Below are 19322 nucleotides of genomic sequence, written 5' to 3' on the forward strand. Positions count from 1 at the left end.
ATCTCGCGAGGCTTGGAAAAGCGCGCCGGGAGCCGGGAGCTGGGAGGGTTGACTGGGGAGCCCCGGCGGGAGGGGGCGTCATGGCGGCCCAGGCGGTGTCGCTTCTGAGGGAGGTGTCTCGGCTGGAAGCGCCGCTGGAGGAGCTGCGCGCTCTGCAGTCGGTGCTGCAGTCGGTGCCTCTCAGCGAGCTCCGCGAGCAAGCGGCGGAACTGCACCTTGGCCCGCTTTTCTCCCTGCTCAACGAGAACCATCGGTGAGATGACCCCGCAGCTTGAGCGGGGGAGAGCGACACCCCCAAGTATGGAGACGGGGATGGGGGTGGTGGTGACGGGGGAGGCTTTTCCCAGTCCCAGTGAAGGTTGAATATCGCTGAAATTTCAGAGAGGGAAGGATCCTGGGCTGAGAGGCGAGAGACGGGGTTCAAGCCCAGGCTCTGAGGTGGCCGTCGCCTGGCCTCACTGCCTTCATCCTTGAAATAAGAGGAGGAAAGCAAGGTTGCCCACCTACGGGGAGGACTCCACAATCACGTATCCAAGTTCTTGACTTTTTCCCACCTCTTAAGAAGGGGTCCTATCCTGGCAATTTGGAAGGATCCATCGATATTTTAAATTCACATACCTTTGATCCAGTAATTCCCTGTTACAGAAATTTAACATGCAGGTATACTCACACACAAAATGTACTGTATATACAGGAATATTCATAACAGAAGGAGGCAGCAAAAAACCAAACCAAACCAAACAAAAAAACTAGGAACCACCTGAATATCTATTAAAAGGGGATTCTTAAATTATGACGCGACTGTAATACTATGCAGCTATTAGGAAAATTGAGGTAGATCTATATATGTGGACATAGAAAGATCTCTAATATATGTTGCTGAATGAAAGAAGAAAATTGTAGGAGTTTGTAATCCCGTTATGCGTAATTTTTAAAAAGGATTACCACCCCCCACACCCACTTGAACACAGGCCAGTGTAGCTTTTGGAATAGCTGAAAGATACATCAGAAACTATTAATATGGTAGTGGAACTTAGAATGGTAGGATGGCAACTTTTACTTTTTATGTACATCTGTAGTATTTGATTTAAAAACACTTTGTATTTGATCATCTGATAACTTAAAAGACTTTTTAAATGTTTGTGATCCAGAAATTTAAAAGTGACCTTTCTTCTTGAAAAGATAATGAATCACTGAATCAACACTGGATGATTTCAGAGGGCTTTCTTGGCTCTGACCTTCTAAGAATCCTCCCTTTTTCATATGTGTTCTCCCTTCATTAATTCTGTTAATTAACATTATTCAGGTCTGCCTATGAAATCTCTACTTGTCCATTTTAATTCAGGCCCTCATTTTCTCCCTCTCGCTAGGTCTGTTGCATTAGTCTGACTTCTCATTACCTCTGAGTTTCCTTTTCTAGTGTGTTCTTCCCACGTTGCAACCACAGAGAACTCCTCAGGGTATTTGGCTCACATCTTTGCCATGGTTTCTCATTGCCTCCAGTGTAAAATCATGACTTGTTAGTCTGGCACTTGGACCTTTACAATATATTTCCATCCTACTTTTCCAGCCTCATCTTTTTCCACTCTACACATATTTCATCTGCTCCAGCTACCAAGTGGCATTACTTTCCCTTGAGCATGACTTGGCACTTTCCTAACTTTGTTCATGCCAGTCCTTCTAACTGAAATGCCTTCCCCTCCAAATCTGTCCATCTTTTAAGGCCCAGGTGAAGCGCCACCCCCTCCAAAAAGTCTTTCTTGGTCACTCCAGTTACACGTGACTGGCCTTAGATCTCCTGAAGGACATTATCATTACTTCTCTTAATAATACTTGACACTATTGCCTTATGTTGTAATTCCATGTGTGTTTCTGTCTTGTTTGTAAATTCTTTGAAGAATTCATCTCTGCATCCCTCTTAGGGTGCAGCACATAATACAATATATGCCAAATAAAAGATTAAACTCATAAATTTTAGAGAGCCCACCTAGTCCAACCACTTCATATTATAGATGAAGAGACTTTCAGTGATCTGTGAGTTAACACCAGACATGCACTAGGAACTGAAATGAAGGGGAGTTTGAAGAATAAGGTCTGTGGGGTCATGGTTTGCTGAATAAAGGAGCAGCTCTCTAGGAAACAATTTTAATGGAAATTTAAAGACAAGGTAATTCAGAACTTAGTACATTGTAGACACCAATTGCAATTTGTGGGAATAATTCTCTGGATAGTGGATTAGCAGTCTCTAGATATATGGCTGTTTTCCTGCACTATATATTGGTTCGAGATCTTTTCGGATAGATGTAAACCTAGAATCATTTTTAAAAAAATAAATTTATTTATTTATTTTTGGCTGCACTGGGTCTTCGTTACTGTGCACGGGCTTTCTCTCTAATTGCGGCGAGCAGGGACTACTCTTAGTTGCGGTGTGCGGGCTTCTAGTTGCGGTGGCTTCTCTTGTTGCAGAGCACGGGTTCTAGGTGCGCAGGCTTCAGTAGTTGCGGCATGTGGGCTCAGTAGTTGTGTCTCATGGGCTTAGTTGCTCCGTGGCATGTGGGATCTTCCCGGACCAGGGCTCGAACCCATGTCCCTGCATTGACAGGCAGATTCTTAACCACTGCGCCACCAGGGAAGTCCATAAACCTAGAATCTTGACCGGAGTTTTTGTGAGAGAAAGTAAGTCCTAAGATCACTGCTTTACAACATGGAAGGCAAGCAAGACTGATTGTACATTATTAATTCTTTGGCTTCTTGGTACCAAAGGGCCACATGTGACCTTAAATCTGTGCAATATACAGTTTAATCTACCATTGCTTTAAAAAAAAAAAAAAGCTTTATTGAGATATAATTTACCTAAAATAAACTGCACATAATAAAATATGCAGTTTGACAAGTTTTGACATGTATATACTCATGAAACCATCACTACAATCAAGGTAGCAAAGATGTCTCTATAGATGAGTTTGCCATTTTTTTTTCAAGAGTTTCATATAAGTGGTGTCATACAGCATATACTCTTTTGTTTGCTTTCTTTCACTTGGCAGTTATTTTAAAATTTATCCATGTGGTGTGAATGAATACTTGATTCCTTTTTATTTCTGAGTAGTTCTCCATTGTATAGATGAATCACAGTTTGTTTATGAACCACCTGTTGATGGACATTTGAGTTATCTCCGTGTGGGTATATTACCGTAACACTGCTATGAACATTTGTGTACAAGTCTTTACATAGACACATTTTTTTTCTTTTCTCTTTGAGTAAATACCTAGGAGTGGAATGACTGGATCATATGGTAGGTGTATGTTTAACTTTGAAGAAACTGCCAAACTGTTTTCCAAAGTGATTATATCATTTTACATTCCTACCAGAAGTGTATGAGAGTGGATTATAAGCTTAAATATAAAACCTAAAACTAAAACTTCTAGAAGAAAACATAGAAAAAAAATTTTGTGACCTTGGCTTAAACAAAAATTTCTTTAATGTGACACCAAAAGAATGATCCATAGGAGAACAAATTCATAAATTGGACTTCATCAAAATTAAACATTCTGCTCTTCAGAGGTCACAGTTAAGAGAATGAAAAGGCGAGTCACAAATGGAGAAAAGTCTTTGCAAAGAATATATCTGATAAAGGACTTGTATTCAGAATACATAAAGAACTCTCAAAACACATAAGAAGAACCCAGTTTTAAAATGGGCAGAATATTTGAACAAGATGTGTGGATAACAAATCAGCAAATGAAAAGATACTCAACATCATTAGTCATTAGGGAAATGTAAATTAAAATCACACTGAGATTCTACTACATACCTACTAGAATGGCTAAAACAAACAAACAGAAACATTGAAGCAACCCAAGTGTCCATCAATGGATGAATGGATAAACAAAATATGGTATACACATATACACAATGGAATATTATTCAGCCTTAAAAAGGAAGAGAATTCTGACACATGGATGAACTTTGAAGACATTTAAAATTTTTTTTTCTATTTCTTTATTTTCTTTCTTTCTTTATTTGGCTGTGTTGGGTCTTTGTTGCCGCGCACAGGCTTTCTTTAGTTGCAGCGAGTGGGAGCTACCCTTCGTTGCGGTGTGCGAGCTTCTCATTGTGGTGGCTTCTGTCGTTGTGGAGCATGGGCTCTAGGCGCGCGGGCTTCAGTAGTTGTAGCACGCAGGCTCAGTAATTGTGGCTCGCAGGCTCTAGAGCGCAGGCTCAGTAGTTGTGGCGCACGGGCTTAGTTGCTCCGCAGCGTGTGGGATCTTCCTGGACCAGGGCACGAACCTGTGTCCCCTGCATCGGCAGGCGGATACTTAGCCACTGTGCCACCAGGGAAGCCCCTGAAGACATATTAAGTGAAATAAACCAGATACAAAACGGTAGGTAAATATTGTATGATTCCACTTATATGAGGTACTTAGAGTAGTCAAATTCATAGAGACAGAAAGTGGAATGGTGGTTGCCAGGGGCCAAGGGGAGGGGAAAATGAGTCGTGTTTAATGAATACAGAGTTTCAGTTTGGGAAGATGAAAATGTTCAGGAGATGGATGGTGGTGATGGTTGCACAACAATGTGACTGTATTTAATGCCACAGAACTATACATTGAAAAATGGTTAAAATGGTGAATTTTATAGCATAGACAATTACATTTCTTTTAAAAAAGAAAAGAAACCTATACCTATTAGCAATCACTCCCCATCCCCCTTCTCATCTCTCCCTCATCCCCTGGCAACCAGGAATCTGCTTTCTGTCTCTATGGATTTGTCTGTTCTGGACATTTCATGTAAACGAAATAATCACATCAAAAGGAAGCCTTTTGTGTCTGGCTTTTTTCACTTAGCATAATATTTTCAAGGTTCATCCACATTGTACCATGTATTAGTACTTCATTCCTTTTTCATGGTTGAATAATATTCCATTAAGTGGATCTACACACTTATGCATTCATTAATTGATGGACATTTGGGGTTTTTCCACTGCTATGAAAAATTGGCATACAAATTTTTGTGTGGACATGTTTTCATTTATCTTGGGTATAAAAACATTCTTAATCACTCCCTTACCCTTGATTGTGCAAAGTGCAATCACTAAGTTAAAAGGATATGTTCATTTGCTGTATATTGCTATGTACTGCTTAATCACCTTTTAGGAAGGCACCAATTTAACCGTATACTCCTATTAGCAATATATGAGTGCCCGTTTATTTGTACTGCCTATTAAGAGACAAAGAAGTTATTAGTGAAACACCTCTGTATCTACATCTGGTAGTCATCAAGTTCTGCTTAATTTGCCTCCTTAATAGGTCTTGAATCTTTTCCCTCTTCTCCATTCCCACTGCTACTTCCCTGTTTTGCTCCTTCATCACGTCTCACCATCAACTACCTTTTAACTGAAAATTCTTTCTCTAAAACTGATGAGGAGTGATTTCTGTAAGTCAGAGCTCATTGTGTTCCTTCTCTGCTTTAAAACCACTTCATGGCTTTCCATTGCCTTCTGGGAAGAGGCTAAATTCCATAGCAGGACATAAAAGACCTATCAGAATCCAGCTTCTGTGCATCTTTCCTGTCTCATTTCTTGTCATTCATCCTTCTCCCCACCCCATCATACCAAGTGACTTGTGGTTCCTTGAATGCATAACAGTCTCATTCCTCTGTGTCTTTTATGTGCGACTACCCCCTCTACCCGGAACCCCTCTCTTCTCTTAGATAAATCCCACATTTTAGCTCAGGTGTTACCCTCTGGGAGGCCTTCGCCGAACCCTGTGTTCTTTTCTGAGCTCCCTCAGCTTCCAGACCTAACCTATAGCATTTATCTACTTGGATTATAGTTGCCTTTTTATTTTTCTGTGTCATCCATTAAACTGAGCTCCTTGAGATTAGAGAATATATCTTATCCTTAGAGAATATGTCTTATATGTATTATCCTGGCACAGGCATGGCACATAATAGGTATTAGGTTAGTTTGTTTTTTGTTTAGTTTAGTTTTATTTATTTATTTATGGCTGCATTGGGTCTTCATTGCTACACACAGGCTTTCTCTAGTTGCGGTGGGCGGGGGCTACTCTTCATTGCAGTGCGGGGGCTTCTTGTTGTGGAGCACGGGCTCTAGGCATGAGGGCTTCAGTAGTTGTGGCACATGGGCTTCAGTAGTTGTGGCTCGTGGGCTTCAGTAGTTGTGGCTCATGGGCTCTAGTGCACAGGCTCAGTAGTTGTGGCACACGGGCTTAGTTGCTCCATGGCACATGGGATCTTCCCAGACCAGAGCTCAAACCCATGTCCCCTGCATTGGCAGGCAGATTCTTAACTACTGTGCCACCAGGGAAGCCCGGTACTAGGTAAATTTGAATAAACTAGTAGAAGCTGGTGTTTCAAAGGGAAGTCTGTGTGGAGGAGAGCCTCATTTTAAGCTAGGTGTCAGATATTAGGTTGCTGCTTCCTACCTGGTAGGACATGAATTGATGAGATCTGTGGTGTCTGTTTTAGGGAACAGACTACTTTGTGTGTATCCATCCTGGAGAGATTGCTGCAAGCTTTGGAGCCAGTTCACGTGGCCCGGAACCTCAGGGTTGACCTGCAGAGGGGACTGACTCACCCCAATGATTCTGTAAAAATCCTCACTCTGTCCCAGGTATGAAATTTTACTAGCACATAGTAAGGGAATCAACATTTAGTGACCACCTGCCCTGAGCCAGGGTGTATGCTGGGAGACAGAGACAGAGAGGTGAAGAAAACACGTGCTCTCTCTGTAGGGAGTATCTAGTCTATTCCAGTGTGCGTAGCTAACTATAACCGGCAGATACAAGCTAAAGTAAGAAGTTCCACTGAGTACCGTCTGAATCAGTTAGTCATCAAATACTGAGTTCCTTTTATCAGGCATTGTGCCATATGCTGTTAGAGCTACCAAGATAAATAAAGCCTGTTTCTTCCCTCCAAGGAGCCCCTAGTCTAGAGAAAAAGATTGCCATGGTAAGTCTTATTATAGTGGCATGAGTGAAGTACTGTTATAAAGGTCACTCTACCAACAAATTGAGACAGTAACTCTAACCACCCCGGTAACCAAACATGCTAGTGTTCGGGTCAAGAGCTGCTGCCGAGGATTACCTTGAAGGGATAGAAGCTGAGCAGTTAGTTATCCACTAGATGTTCAACTACTGTTTTTTCTTTTCTTCTCTGAAGTATTTATTCAAGAAAAGGAGAAAGGATCGATTTATCCATAGACCATTTATGTGCAAAACTCCGTAGGAGGTGCTTTACCTATTTAGTTTCATTTAATCTTTATTACTATCCTGCAGTTAAGTATTGTATTCCCATTTTACAGACAAAAAATTAGGCTCAAAAAAAGTTATTTGATATGCTCAAGATCAAGAACTGAAAGTTGGTAGAACTAAGATTTGTATTGTTTTCACTCACTGAGGTGTCTCAAGTCTTAACTCACCTGTTTTGTTTTGTTTTTTCTTTCTTTTCAAAGATGTGACTATACCATCTGTGTGTTTGGCTTTAATGAATTTGGGTCATTTGGAATTTAATGACTCATAGCTGTAGTTAGTAACTCCTAAAATAACTGCACACTAAGGAAATTTGACCATCATGTGTCTCCATGTTGCCCTACCTTGGAAGAGTATTTCTGATTGTTTTTTTCCCTTCAGGTTGGAAGAATTATTGAAAATTCTGATGCTGTTACTGAGATTCTAAATAATGCTGAATTATTAAAACAAATCGTTTATTGTATTGGTGGAGAGAACCTATCTGTAGCTAAAGCGGTGAGTCAGCTACAACCATCAGCCTAAACATGCAGAGACATTAATGTCCTAAATGACAGAGAAAGACCTTCTGGATTGAGAGGTGGAGGTTTAGAATGAATGATTTGCGTAATTGAATTTGCAGCCTCATATCGATGGTATGAAATAAATAAGTGGCATCAAAATAAAACTAGTAAACCCCTTTTATTTTCTAGAATGCACATTTCTAAATTAACCATCATAGAGCTTACATTGGGTTGCTTGATAAGAAGCTTTTTCTATTTTCTGTTGGGAATACTATGTATTTTTTCCAGTTACAAGTAATTATAGCTAAAATGTAGTGAATTCTCCTTGGGTAAGCTGCGTTCCATACACTAATTTTCATATAAATCTTATGAAGTAGAAAGTACAGTTTGGTATTTTTATGACTTAAGAGATATTTTCTTTCCTTATAAGGCCATTAAATCCCTGTCAAGAATATCACTGACCCAGGCTGGACTGGAGGCTTTATTTGAAAGTAATCTGCTGGATGATTTGAAAAGTGTAATGGAAACAAATGACATTGTTCGATACAGGGTGTATGAGGTAAGACTAAAAGCATCCTTTCTGGTGCCTATAATTCAGAATGTATCAAGGCTTACGTCAGAAGGCGAGGTGGCTCATTTAACATGTATTTATTGAGTATATAGTCTATGTTAGGCCCTATATATACCAGGTGCTCGGGATGTAGGGATGAACTCCCAGCCTAGTGTGTGAGACAGTCATATAAAAAATATTTACACTGCACTCTGAGTACTATAATAGAGGAGATACCATTGAAATTAGACTTTGAAAAAATTAGTGAAGTGGTAGTAAGAAGAAGCTTTGTACTGAGCAGTGTGCTAAATCCTCTCATATATATTCTCTTCAATTCTCACAGTAAACCTGATACTTCATTATCATTAATCTCGCTGTTGATGGAGTCATTGACCCAAGGCCATGCAATTAATAGATTGTATATTCAAAACAGAACCGTTTACAGTCTGATTCCCTCTTCAGAACAATGTCTTACTTTGCATTGTTAATATAATGCAATCTTGATTTTCCTTCTGCTTCTGTAGCTGTTTCTTCTTGGTCTCCTGGCTCCTTAGTCTCTATTGAGCCTTTAATCGCTGGAGTTTGTGAAGGCAAGCTAGGGCCCTTATGCTCATGTTCAAACCAAACTCCTGATCTTCTCCATCCACCTCATGCCCCTAATAAAAACAGCAGCAACAAACTGGCCCCGTCTCCCAGTCCATGTGGCTGGCTGTTGGACCGCCAGCTTATTCTCTGTGAGGCCGTGTCCTCCCTGCCGTGTATCCACTCAGTCATCACATTGTGTCAGTTTTACGTAAACTCCTGCATTTCTCTGCTTTGCTATAGCCACCACCACCCTAGTCTAAGCTACCAGTATCTCTCACCTGGACTACTGTATTTGCATCCAAACTGGTCTACTCCCATTTTTGTCACCACTAGTCTATCGCCACATGTAGTCAGAATGATCTTTTAAAAATCGAAATCTGATTCTATCATTCCTCTGCTTAAAATACTCGGTGTCCTAGATCTCTCAGTAAGCCCTCAGAACATACTTGTTGAACGAGTAAGTGAATGGCCGACTGATAGAATGAATGAATGGATGATTTTTACAATCTGTTCGTTGTTGTTGATAGGGGCTTTTGTCCCGATTGATGGTTTCTTTTTTAAAAAGGGCAGATATACCCAGGTATATCTGGGTGAGTGTTTCTGTGCCAGAGTAATTTCTTGTGTGTTCAATGAAGTTTTCCTGCTTGTGGAGACAAATAATGGATTTTTAAAAATTCAATTATATTAAGTATATAATTTATACTAGTATATAATAGTATGTAATATACTTCCTAGTCCTGCATTTAGCTTAAAATGCCATCTAACAAGTTTGGGGCTATTTTGACCTTTCTGCTTTTTCTGTTTTCTTTCAGCTAATTGTGGAGATATCTTCTGTGTCACCAGAATCTTTAAACTACTGTACCACCAGTGGATTGGTAACGCAGCTTCTCCGAGAGCTGACCGGTGAGGATGTGTTAGTAAGGTATGTTGACGGAGAGAGTTCTTAAAGCAAAATGTCCTTTCTTGGGGTGCCAGGAGACAACCTCGGAACTTAGTGTGATCTCCCCTAGTGGAGCCTATGCTCAGGTTGCAATCTCATGACTGATTATGTCCTGAAGAAGGGGCTTTTTGAAAATTGCTCAACTTACATGGTGACAACATACCGGAACTTAGCATGACAATTCAGCTACTTTTGAATAACAGTGTTCCCTGTCCTTAGGCATGTGTGCTGTTTAAAAGTTGCCAATCACATGGTAACTGTCATTTTGTGTTACTTAATGTGTTAACATGCACATTATATATATATATAGAGAGAGAGAGAGAATTTTTTCTTTTTTTTTTTGGCCATGCCGTGTGGTTTATGGGAACATAGTTCCGCAACAAGGGATTGAACTCAGGCCCTCAGCAGTGAAAGCGCCGACTTTTAACCACTAGACTGCCAGAGAATTCCCAACATGCACGTTTTTTGATGTCTTTAAATAATAGCACTACGGCATGATAGAAGAAACATAGACTTTTGAAAATGAGTGAGAATTGGGCTTACATGCATCTCTACTACTTAGTAGCTGTTTGACCTTAGACAAATTATTGTAACCTGTCTGCACCTGAGTTTCCTTATCTCTTAAATGGAACAATGACAATTGTGTAAAGAAGATAATATGAGGATTAAGTGAATTGACCATAGAGACCAGTACAATGGCCGATACAGGCTCTCAAAAAAATGTTAATTCCAGTCTCTTTACTCCCAGCCCCTATTCCTTAAGTCCCCTTGAATATCTGCCAAGTGTTTCCTTGGATATTCCACAATTTACTAACACATCCCCACTGTTGAATACTTGGTTCAAGTATTTTGCTGTTATAAGAGCACTATAGTTACCTTTGTGTACACAGGACTTTGCTTTCCTTATCTTAAATGATTTTCTGATTGTCCTGTGTTCTTTAAATGTGATTGAATTTGTTGAACTCACATGCATAAACCAGTCCTCAGTCATACTGTTTCAGAGCATTTGAGTTACATTGTTTCAAAGCCTTCCTAATAAGGAAATTATTTTGTTAAATTTCTTTAACTTAGTATCAGACTTTGTGACATAGGAAACAACCTTGCAAATAGTCAGTTAAAATACCTTAGGATCAACTATAAAAATACTTTTTTTAGTTAATTGAGGAAATTTGGTCATGGGTAGGCTTTAGATGATACCAAAGAATCATTTTTTTTTTTTTTTTTTTTTTTTTTTTTTTTTTGCGGTACGCGGGTCTCTCACTGTTGTGGCCTCTCCCGCTGCGGAGCACAGGCTGCGGACGCACAAGCTCGGCGGCCATGGCTCACGGGTCCAGCCGCTCCGCGGCATGTGGGATCCTCCCAGACCGGGGCACGAACCCGTGTCCCCCGCATCGGCAGGCGGACTCTCAACCACTGCGCCACCAGGGAAGCCCCCAAGAATCATTTTTTAAATATGTGGTAAAGCATTATAATTTTGTGAGAAAATATTCATGTTTGACATTTCAAAATAAAACAAAGGTTGAAAAACTCTTTGAAGAGGTAGTTGTGTTTTAATGGAAACAATAATGGGCCTCAAATCAGAAGGTCATGATTTAAGTCTTAACTGCCTTGTAAAAACAATGTGATTCTGGACAAGTTACAATTTTCTCATCTTTGTGTCCTGATCTGAAAAGTAGAGCCAGGATCAGTCACCTTTCACACTTGGTGGGAAGAATTAAATAAAATAACCTATATGAAAACAGTTTATAAACTATACTAATCATATGCAAAATCTTGGCATTACAGAGCCACCTGTATAGAAATGGTGACGTCACTGGCATATACTCATCATGGACGACAGTACCTCGCTCAAGAAGGAGTAATTGACCAGATTTCTAATATAATTGTTGGGGCAGATTCAGACCCTTTCTCTAGCTTCTATTTGCCAGGTAAGAAATACTGACACTTGTGGAAATGACAGTGTATGTTTTGTTCCAGAGTTATTTCTGACAGGGGAGGCCAGGGATTGTTTTCTGTAGAGCTCATTCCCTTAAGATGATACCCATAGCTCCTTAATGAAGTGGAATCTATTGCTTTGGGAGCCATGCACTGTTGATTCTAATTTTCTGGAAATATTGCTGTTTAGAGCATTAGGCTGTTTCCCTTGAACCTTAGCCAAAAGAACCATAATAAAACTACTGGTAATGATACTTACAGTATATTTCACCGATTCATCAAATCTTGAGTTGGAATCTTTATCTAATATAGAATTATTCTAGCCATTCTGTTCTAGGACTTGGTTGATTCGTTTTTCTTGAGCACTTCCAGAAATTGGAAATTAATTTTAGATAGCCTCGCTTATTTCGTCAATGAACATCTCTGTTTAAAAATTTCTTCCTGATAATGACTCCAAACTTGCCTTCCTATAATTTGTATCTGCTGGTCCTTGTTCTTTATTCTCCCTCTTGCATATGACAATGCTTCAGTATTCGGACCCAGCTCCGTTGACACCCTGAGATTTCTATTCCGTCAGGACCACACATCACAGGTCCTTCAGTATCTCCTTATGGTCTGTCTGATTTCCAGGCAACACAGTACTGTAACCTTTCTCCTCTTTCTGACCTAAAGTTTATTACTGTCCCATGAAAACCTAGGGCCCACAATTTATGCTATCTTCTTTTTCTGTTAAAATATATTCTTGTAAATATCTTTAGGATTTGTGAAGTTTTTTGGAAACCTGGCTATCATGGATAGTCCTCAGCAGATCTGTGAGCGTTATCCTGTCTTTGTGGAAAAAGTCTTTGAAATGACAGAAAGTCAAGACCCCACCATGATTGGTATAGCAGTGGACACAATTGGAATTCTAGGATCCAATGTTGAAGGAAAACAAGTTTTACAGAAAACAGGTTGGTATGACTTGTTTTGGCTTTCCTTAAGGATATCTCTTTTTTGGGGGGGGGACAAGAATTCATCATATAAGTTCATTTGCTTGTATGTTAACTGCATAGTAGAAACTACTTTTACAGATGACAGTCTTTTTACCATGACCTTGGACTAATCCCTAAAAAGTCTCATAATTATTACTGAATTTTTTTTTAACTTGGCTGGACCAAGCACTCTTTCCCCTCTACATCTTTCTTAAATAGTGTTCATAGTACAAAGGCCATAGTCTGAAGTCAGAAAGACCTGGATTCATGTCCCAGTTCTAACACTAACTTAGCTTTTTGAGCTTCACTTACTCACTTCACTACTCTAGGCCTCACTTTCCTTATATATAAAAAGAGTATAACAACTACTTCTCAGGGTTGTTGTGAATATTTACTGAAAAGACACATTTGTTTTATATTTATATGTCAAGGAAGGGAAACAAAAATATGTTACAAGATTTTATGTTAAGAGTGATACTTTAGGGCTTCCCTGGTGGCGCAAGTGGTTGAAAGTCTGCCTGCCGATGCAGGGGACATGGGTTCGTGCCCCGGTCCGGGAAGATCCCACATGCCGCGGAGCGGCTGGGCCCGTGAGCCATGGCCGCTGAGCCTGCGCGTCTGGAGCCTGTGCTCCGCAACGGGAGAGGCCACAGCAGTGAGAGGCCCGCGTATCGCAAAAAAAAAAAAAAAAAAAAAAGGAGTGATACTTTAATGGCACATCCATGAGTATCTTGCAAGTACTATGAATTCTACACACAAAAAAATGTACAGCACTGTTAAAACCCTTGTGAAATATATGTTGAAAATTATATATGCTGTTTATCACAGCTAGTATCCAGGTTATGTGTACTTTTCTAACTGCTTGTACCTATGACATATGATCCTTTTACAATCTTGCAAAGAACATACTGTTGTCATTCTCATTTTACAGATAAGGTAGGTGACACTCAGAGAAGTTGAGAAAATTTTCTAAGATCATTCAGACTGTGGGGCAGCTGCTACTCAAATCCAGGTCATTTGATTCCAGAGCTCTACACTTTAACTTACATATGCTGTATTGCATATGAATGTGTTTTAGGCCTGTCACTTGGTTTCTGACCACATGTTTATTTTTATATTGGTTTAGGTTGGTAGCAGTCATAGTATATGAAAGCATACTTTTAAAAATCTCATTGTTCACTTAACACCCATTAGGATGGCTATTATTTTTTTAAAAAACAGAAAATAACAAATGTTGACAGGATGTGAGAAATTGGAACCCTTGTGCATATCTGGTGGGAATGTAAAATGGTACAGCTGCTGTGGAAACATGGTGGTTCCTCAAAAAATTAAACATAGAATTACCATATGATCCAGCAATTCCACTTCTAGGTATATACCCAAAAGAATTGAAAACGGGGTTAAATAGATGTTTGTACATCTGTGTTCATTAACACCGTTATTCACAATAACCAAAAAGGGTAGAAACAACCCAGTGTTCATTGATGAATGAGTGGATAAACAAAATGTGATATATACATTCAAAGGCATATTATTCAGTCTTAAAAAGGAATGTAATTCTGACACATGCTACATCATGGGGGAACCTTGAAGATATAGTGCTAAGTGAAATAAGCCAAACACAAAAAGACAAATATTGTATGATTCCACTTATACATGGTACCTAGAATAGTCAAATTCACAGAGACAGAAAATAGAATAGTGGTTACCAGGGGACGGGGGGTGGGGGGAAAGGAGAGTTGTTGATTAATGAGTACAGAGTTACAGTTTGAGATGATGAAAAAGTTCTGGAGATGGGTGGTGGTGATGGTTGCCCAACAGTGTGAATGTACTGAGCTGTATGCTTAAAAATGGTTAAAATGATAAACTTTATGTTATGTGTATTTTACCACAATAAAAAATATCTTGTTATTCTTCAAAGGAGCTCGCTTTGAACGCTTGCTGATGAGAATAGGATATCAAGCAAAGAATGCCTCAACAGAGCTCAAAATTAGGTGTTTGGATGCAATTTCATCTCTTTTTTATTTACCAGTAAGTAGATTGGGAAATTAATGAAGAACAGTGGTATATCTGGGGGAGAATAAATCTGTATAATACTAGTTAACTTACTATAAATGTTGACCAAATAAATGCCATCTTTCTCACTCTTAGTGAAAGAAGATAACCCTCATTATATCACTAGTGACATTTTTAAAGTTAAAATGGAATCATAGAGTATTAGAACTGGATAGGACCCTAGAGATTGCTTAATCAACCCCATCAAAAAAGAAACAAGACAAGGCTTCCCTGGTGGCGCAGTGGTTGAGAGTCCACCTGCTGATGCAGGGGACATGGGTTCGTGCCCCGGTCCAGGAAGATCCCACAGGCCATGGAGCAGCTGGGCCTGTGAGCCATGGCCACTGAGCCTGCGCGTCCGGAGCCTGTGCTCCCCAACGGGAGAGGCCACAACAGTGAGAGGCCCGCATACCGCAAAAAAAAAAAAAAAAAAAAAAAAGAAACAAAACTGGGGAAGTCTGGGCTGAGGGGGAAGAATGCTCCAGACTTGGCAGAGCTCACACAGCTAGTTAATGACAGGGTATGATCAGAACCCAGGTTTCCTGGCTTCCTAATGTCTTGAGGTTTTCCTTTTCTGTCTTGTAGCCTGAGCAGCAGACTGATGACCTCCTGAGGATGACAGAATCCTGGTTTTCTTCTTTATCTCAGGACCCGCTGGAGCTCTTCCGTGGCATCAGTAATCAACCCTTCCTTGAACTACACTGTGCTGCCTTAAAAGTGTTCACGGTAGGCATCCTCTTCTTTTCCATGCCTTCTGGGACTCTGCCAGTTCAACACATGTGTACTTACAATGAGCCAGTCTCTCTGCCATGCCCTGGGGATGCACAAGTGCATAGGAAGTTTCTGCCCTCTACTATTAGCGTAGACTAATTAGGGAGACAAATATGTAAACAAATGGTTTCAGTAAAAGATATTAGGTGCTGTGGCAAAATGTTCGAGGGTGCTGTGGGATCACAATTAATTCCTCATTCCTTATCTGCCATCAAGCAAGCCCTTACTACCTTAGCCCTGGTTTTCCTCAGCCTTATTTCCTGCCATTCACTTCTGGCACTGGCAGCTCTAGTGATAGCAGACTGCTTGCTTCATATCTCTGGACCCTTGTGTACGCTCTACATTCAACACTCTTCCCTGAGCTTGCTTGTTAATCTCTTATTTATTCTTCAAGGACTAACTCAGATGTCTCTTCAGCAAGCTTTGCCCAAACCCACATGGTTGAGTTAAGCAGTGCTGGCTTTCCTACTTTGCATTTATTCATTTATTCAGGAAATATTTGTCGAGTTTATTTTCTTTGCTAGGTTCTGGGGATATAGTAGTGAACAAAAGATACAAAGACCTTCCTTTCATGTAGCTCATCGTCTACTGAAGGACTCAAGCAGTAAATATAATTATAAAGTTAACTGTATAATTATAGTTGTGGTAAGGATCATACCTCTGTGTTCTGTTTATTACCCTTTGTTGAAAATGTTTATTTATTGACCTATTCAACAGAGTTTATTGAAAATAGGAGCCATAGCTGATTTAACTTTGTAGCTTCAGCACTTGCTGTGGTTCCCTGGGCTCATAGAAATGTAGTCATCACTTTAGTAATCTTAATAATGGGATCTCAGGCAGCATGCTTGGCCTAGAGAGGGAGGGAACAAGGAGAGGGGGGGCAACAAGAGAGGGAAGGCTGGACTTCCCTGGTGGCGCAGTGGTTAAGAATCCGCCTGCCAGTGCAGGGGACACGGGTTTGAGCCCTGGTCTGGGAAGATCCCACATGCCACGGAGCAACTAAACCCGTGCACCACAACTACTGGGCCTGTGCTCTAGAGCCCACGAGCCACAACTGCTGAGCCCATGTGCTGCAACTACTGAAGCCTGCGCGCCTAGAGCCCATGCTCCACAACAAGAGAAGCCACCACAGTGAGAAGCCTGCACACCGCAACGAACAGTAGCCCCCGCTCGCCGCAACTAGAGAAAGCCCATGCGCAGCAACAAAGACCCAACGCAGCCAAAAATAAAGAAAATTTTTTTAAAAAGTGGGAAGGCTTCCTGCAGGATGTGATACAGGATCTGCGTCTTGAAGGATACAGGATACCTGTCAACTTCAAGAATGTTGTTTTTAGACTGTTTCATCCTTGTTAGTAGTCACTGTGATGGTCATTTTGGCTCCTGCGCTGGTATTCTCATTATTTGTTTTTTTTTCCCACTCTTCTACCTTATGCTCCACTTAGCCATAGTTGTAGAGATAATTTTTGATTTACTGGTTTGGGCAGCTGTTTTTATTTCAACCCACCCATCCTCAACTATTGTTAAGTAGGCTGATGTTTCTCAAACTGTAATGTCTTGTTAAAATGTAGATTCTCATTCATTGGTTCTGGAATAGAGCCTGAGATCCTGAATTTCTAACAAGTTCACAGGTGATGCTGAAGCTGATGGTCTGCAGAACACATTTTGAGAGGAAGACATAGGCTGTAAACTTGATTGTGCCTTGTTCTACATTAGAATATAGTAGTGAGGTTTTTAAAAACATTTTTTATAAACGTTGCTTATTCATTATTTTTAAATTTGGAAAAGATTGAGAAGTAGAAATTTTTTAAAGCACATAGAGTCATACCTGTTTGGTATGACTTTAAGGTGTTTCCTTTTAGTATTGGTATTAGTATTTATCTATTTATTGGTGTAATATTTCAAACATACAGTCATACCTTGCTACCTCTGCCCAATCCAATTCCCCTTCCTCCCTCTCTGAATGTAATCACTTTCATGAATTCAGGGTTTACAAGTGCACCCGTGATTTTGTACTTTTACTATCTATGCATATATGCTTAAATTACAGTATTTTAAATATCCTTAAACTTTGCAAATGGTATTGTGCTCTTCATATCATTCTGCAATTTCCTTTTTCTCCCTAATGTTATGTTTTTAAGATTTATCTATATTAAAAGAGGCAATTAGAAAGGCATTAGTATTTCATTGTATAGCCACAGTGTGTCAATCTCCAGTAAATGAAGATTTAGATAGCATCTATTACAAATGATGCTACAATGAACATTCTCGAAAATATCCTCTTAGGAACATGTATGAGAGTTTCTTTAGGGTAGTCTTTTCTTCTCAAGTCTTTGTCTTGAGTTTTCCACTGTTGTAACTATGCCATGTATATAATTTGGATCTACTTTTTTCATATAACAGATTTACCTATCCTTTATAAACTTTATTCTTAATGTTTATTTATTATTGCTATATACCATAATTTACTAACTCATCTTCCCACTATTAGGGATTTATAGTGTACCTTTCACAGTGTGATGAGCATCTTTGTTTACAGATTTTTTAAATATTTTGATTATTTTCTTAAGTTATAGTTTCAGGAGGGAATTTACTTGGGCAAAATGTAACATTTTTAAGGTTCATGTTGCCAAATTTCTTTCTAAGGTTTGTGCCATCCCATTAACAAACTTAACTTAAGGCTCAGAGGAATTGTGTTCTTTTCCCCTTCTATTTCAGGCCATTGCAAACCAACCCTGGGCTCAGAAACTTATGTTTAACAGTCCAGGTTTTGTAGAATATGTGATGGACCGGTCCGTAGAGCGTGACAAAGCTTCAAAGGATGCCAAATATGAACTGGTGAAAGCACTTGCCAATTCTAAGACAATTGCAGAAATCTTTGGGAACCCAAATTATTTGAGGCTCAGAACTTACCTGAGCGAAGGTCCATACTATGTGAAACCTATTTCCACAACAGCAGTGGAAGGAGCAGAGTGATTTCTTCTAGAGTTTGGACCATTTATTGACCAAAATTTCTCCTGAGGCATTTGACTCCATCTGTATTTTACAAAACAGAGACTTCCCTCCCACCAGAATTATCATGGAGTGTCTAATGTAATTTTATCACCAACATTTGTTGTGTTTCTCCATTGAAATTCAGTGTAAAGCCAGGAAAGCAGGCAAACTTGATCGTAATTGAACCAGATATTTCTCAGATTCCTTTGACTGCCTTAGTCTTTGCAAGAAGATGGAAGTTTTGTTCTTCTCCCAGAAAATTTTCATGGACTTACTCACCATCTTATTTTAAAATCCACTTTAACTAAAATGGAACCAAATTGTTTCTGAATTCTTTCTATCCCCCCACTCCCTTATTTTTTTGGTCTTTTTTTCCCTTCTGATTCCACTTTCAAAGTCTTGGATATAAATATTCTTTGAATAACAAGTAATATGCAATCTTAAAATTATGTTCCCTATACTAAGAATAAATACTTTTATTAATAAGGTCTCTTTTGCTTTTTTGTTACTATTATTCCTTTGAAAAATAGATAATAAATCTTTTTAAAATGTTTCTAGTGTTCCTCGATGCTTTTTTTTTGCTGTTTATCAAGGCATCTTACTGTGTTGTGGTTGTGGGTGGGGAGGAGTGATAACATGCTAAACCAGAAAGGTCCCCAAACTGTCATTTTATTTATTGGTGGGGCATCGTTGTTGAGAGCTTTGCTTTTAATTTCTGAGATCCATCAGGTCCACGTTGAGTTGATCAGAGAGAG

General features: G+C 39.6%; 1 protein-coding gene across 1 annotated transcript; it reads left to right on the forward strand.

Moving 5' to 3' along the window:
• The first annotated feature begins 15 nt into the window (after positions 1 to 15).
• Positions 16 to 19120, forward strand: PSMD5 (proteasome 26S subunit, non-ATPase 5). Its single transcript, XM_060101941.1, has 10 exons — positions 16 to 253; positions 6488 to 6632; positions 7651 to 7764; positions 8200 to 8328; positions 9717 to 9826; positions 11630 to 11772; positions 12538 to 12729; positions 14672 to 14781; positions 15391 to 15531; positions 18292 to 19120. The coding sequence occupies exons 1-10, from the start codon at positions 81 to 83 to the stop codon at positions 18547 to 18549; spliced, it is 1515 nt and encodes a 504-aa protein (XP_059957924.1). The 5' UTR covers positions 16 to 80; the 3' UTR covers positions 18550 to 19120.
• The last annotated feature ends 202 nt before the right edge of the window (positions 19121 to 19322 follow it).

Source organism: Mesoplodon densirostris, chromosome 6 (genome assembly GCF_025265405.1).
Source record: "Mesoplodon densirostris isolate mMesDen1 chromosome 6, mMesDen1 primary haplotype, whole genome shotgun sequence".
Lineage (NCBI taxonomy): Eukaryota > Metazoa > Chordata > Mammalia > Artiodactyla > Ziphiidae > Mesoplodon > Mesoplodon densirostris.

Bases quoted from the DNA above. Each gene is read 5' to 3' on its own strand.
- PSMD5 (XM_060101941.1), top strand. From the start codon at position 81: ATGGCGGCCCAGGCGGTGTCGCTTCTGAGGGAGGTGTCTCGGCTGGAA. The intron at 6,633-7,650 runs GTATGAAATTTT...TTTTCCCTTCAG, and splicing joins AAATCCTCACTCTGTCCCAG to GTTGGAAGAATTATTGAAAA. The intron at 14,782-15,390 runs GTAAGTAGATTG...TCTGTCTTGTAG, and splicing joins CATCTCTTTTTTATTTACCA to CCTGAGCAGCAGACTGATGA.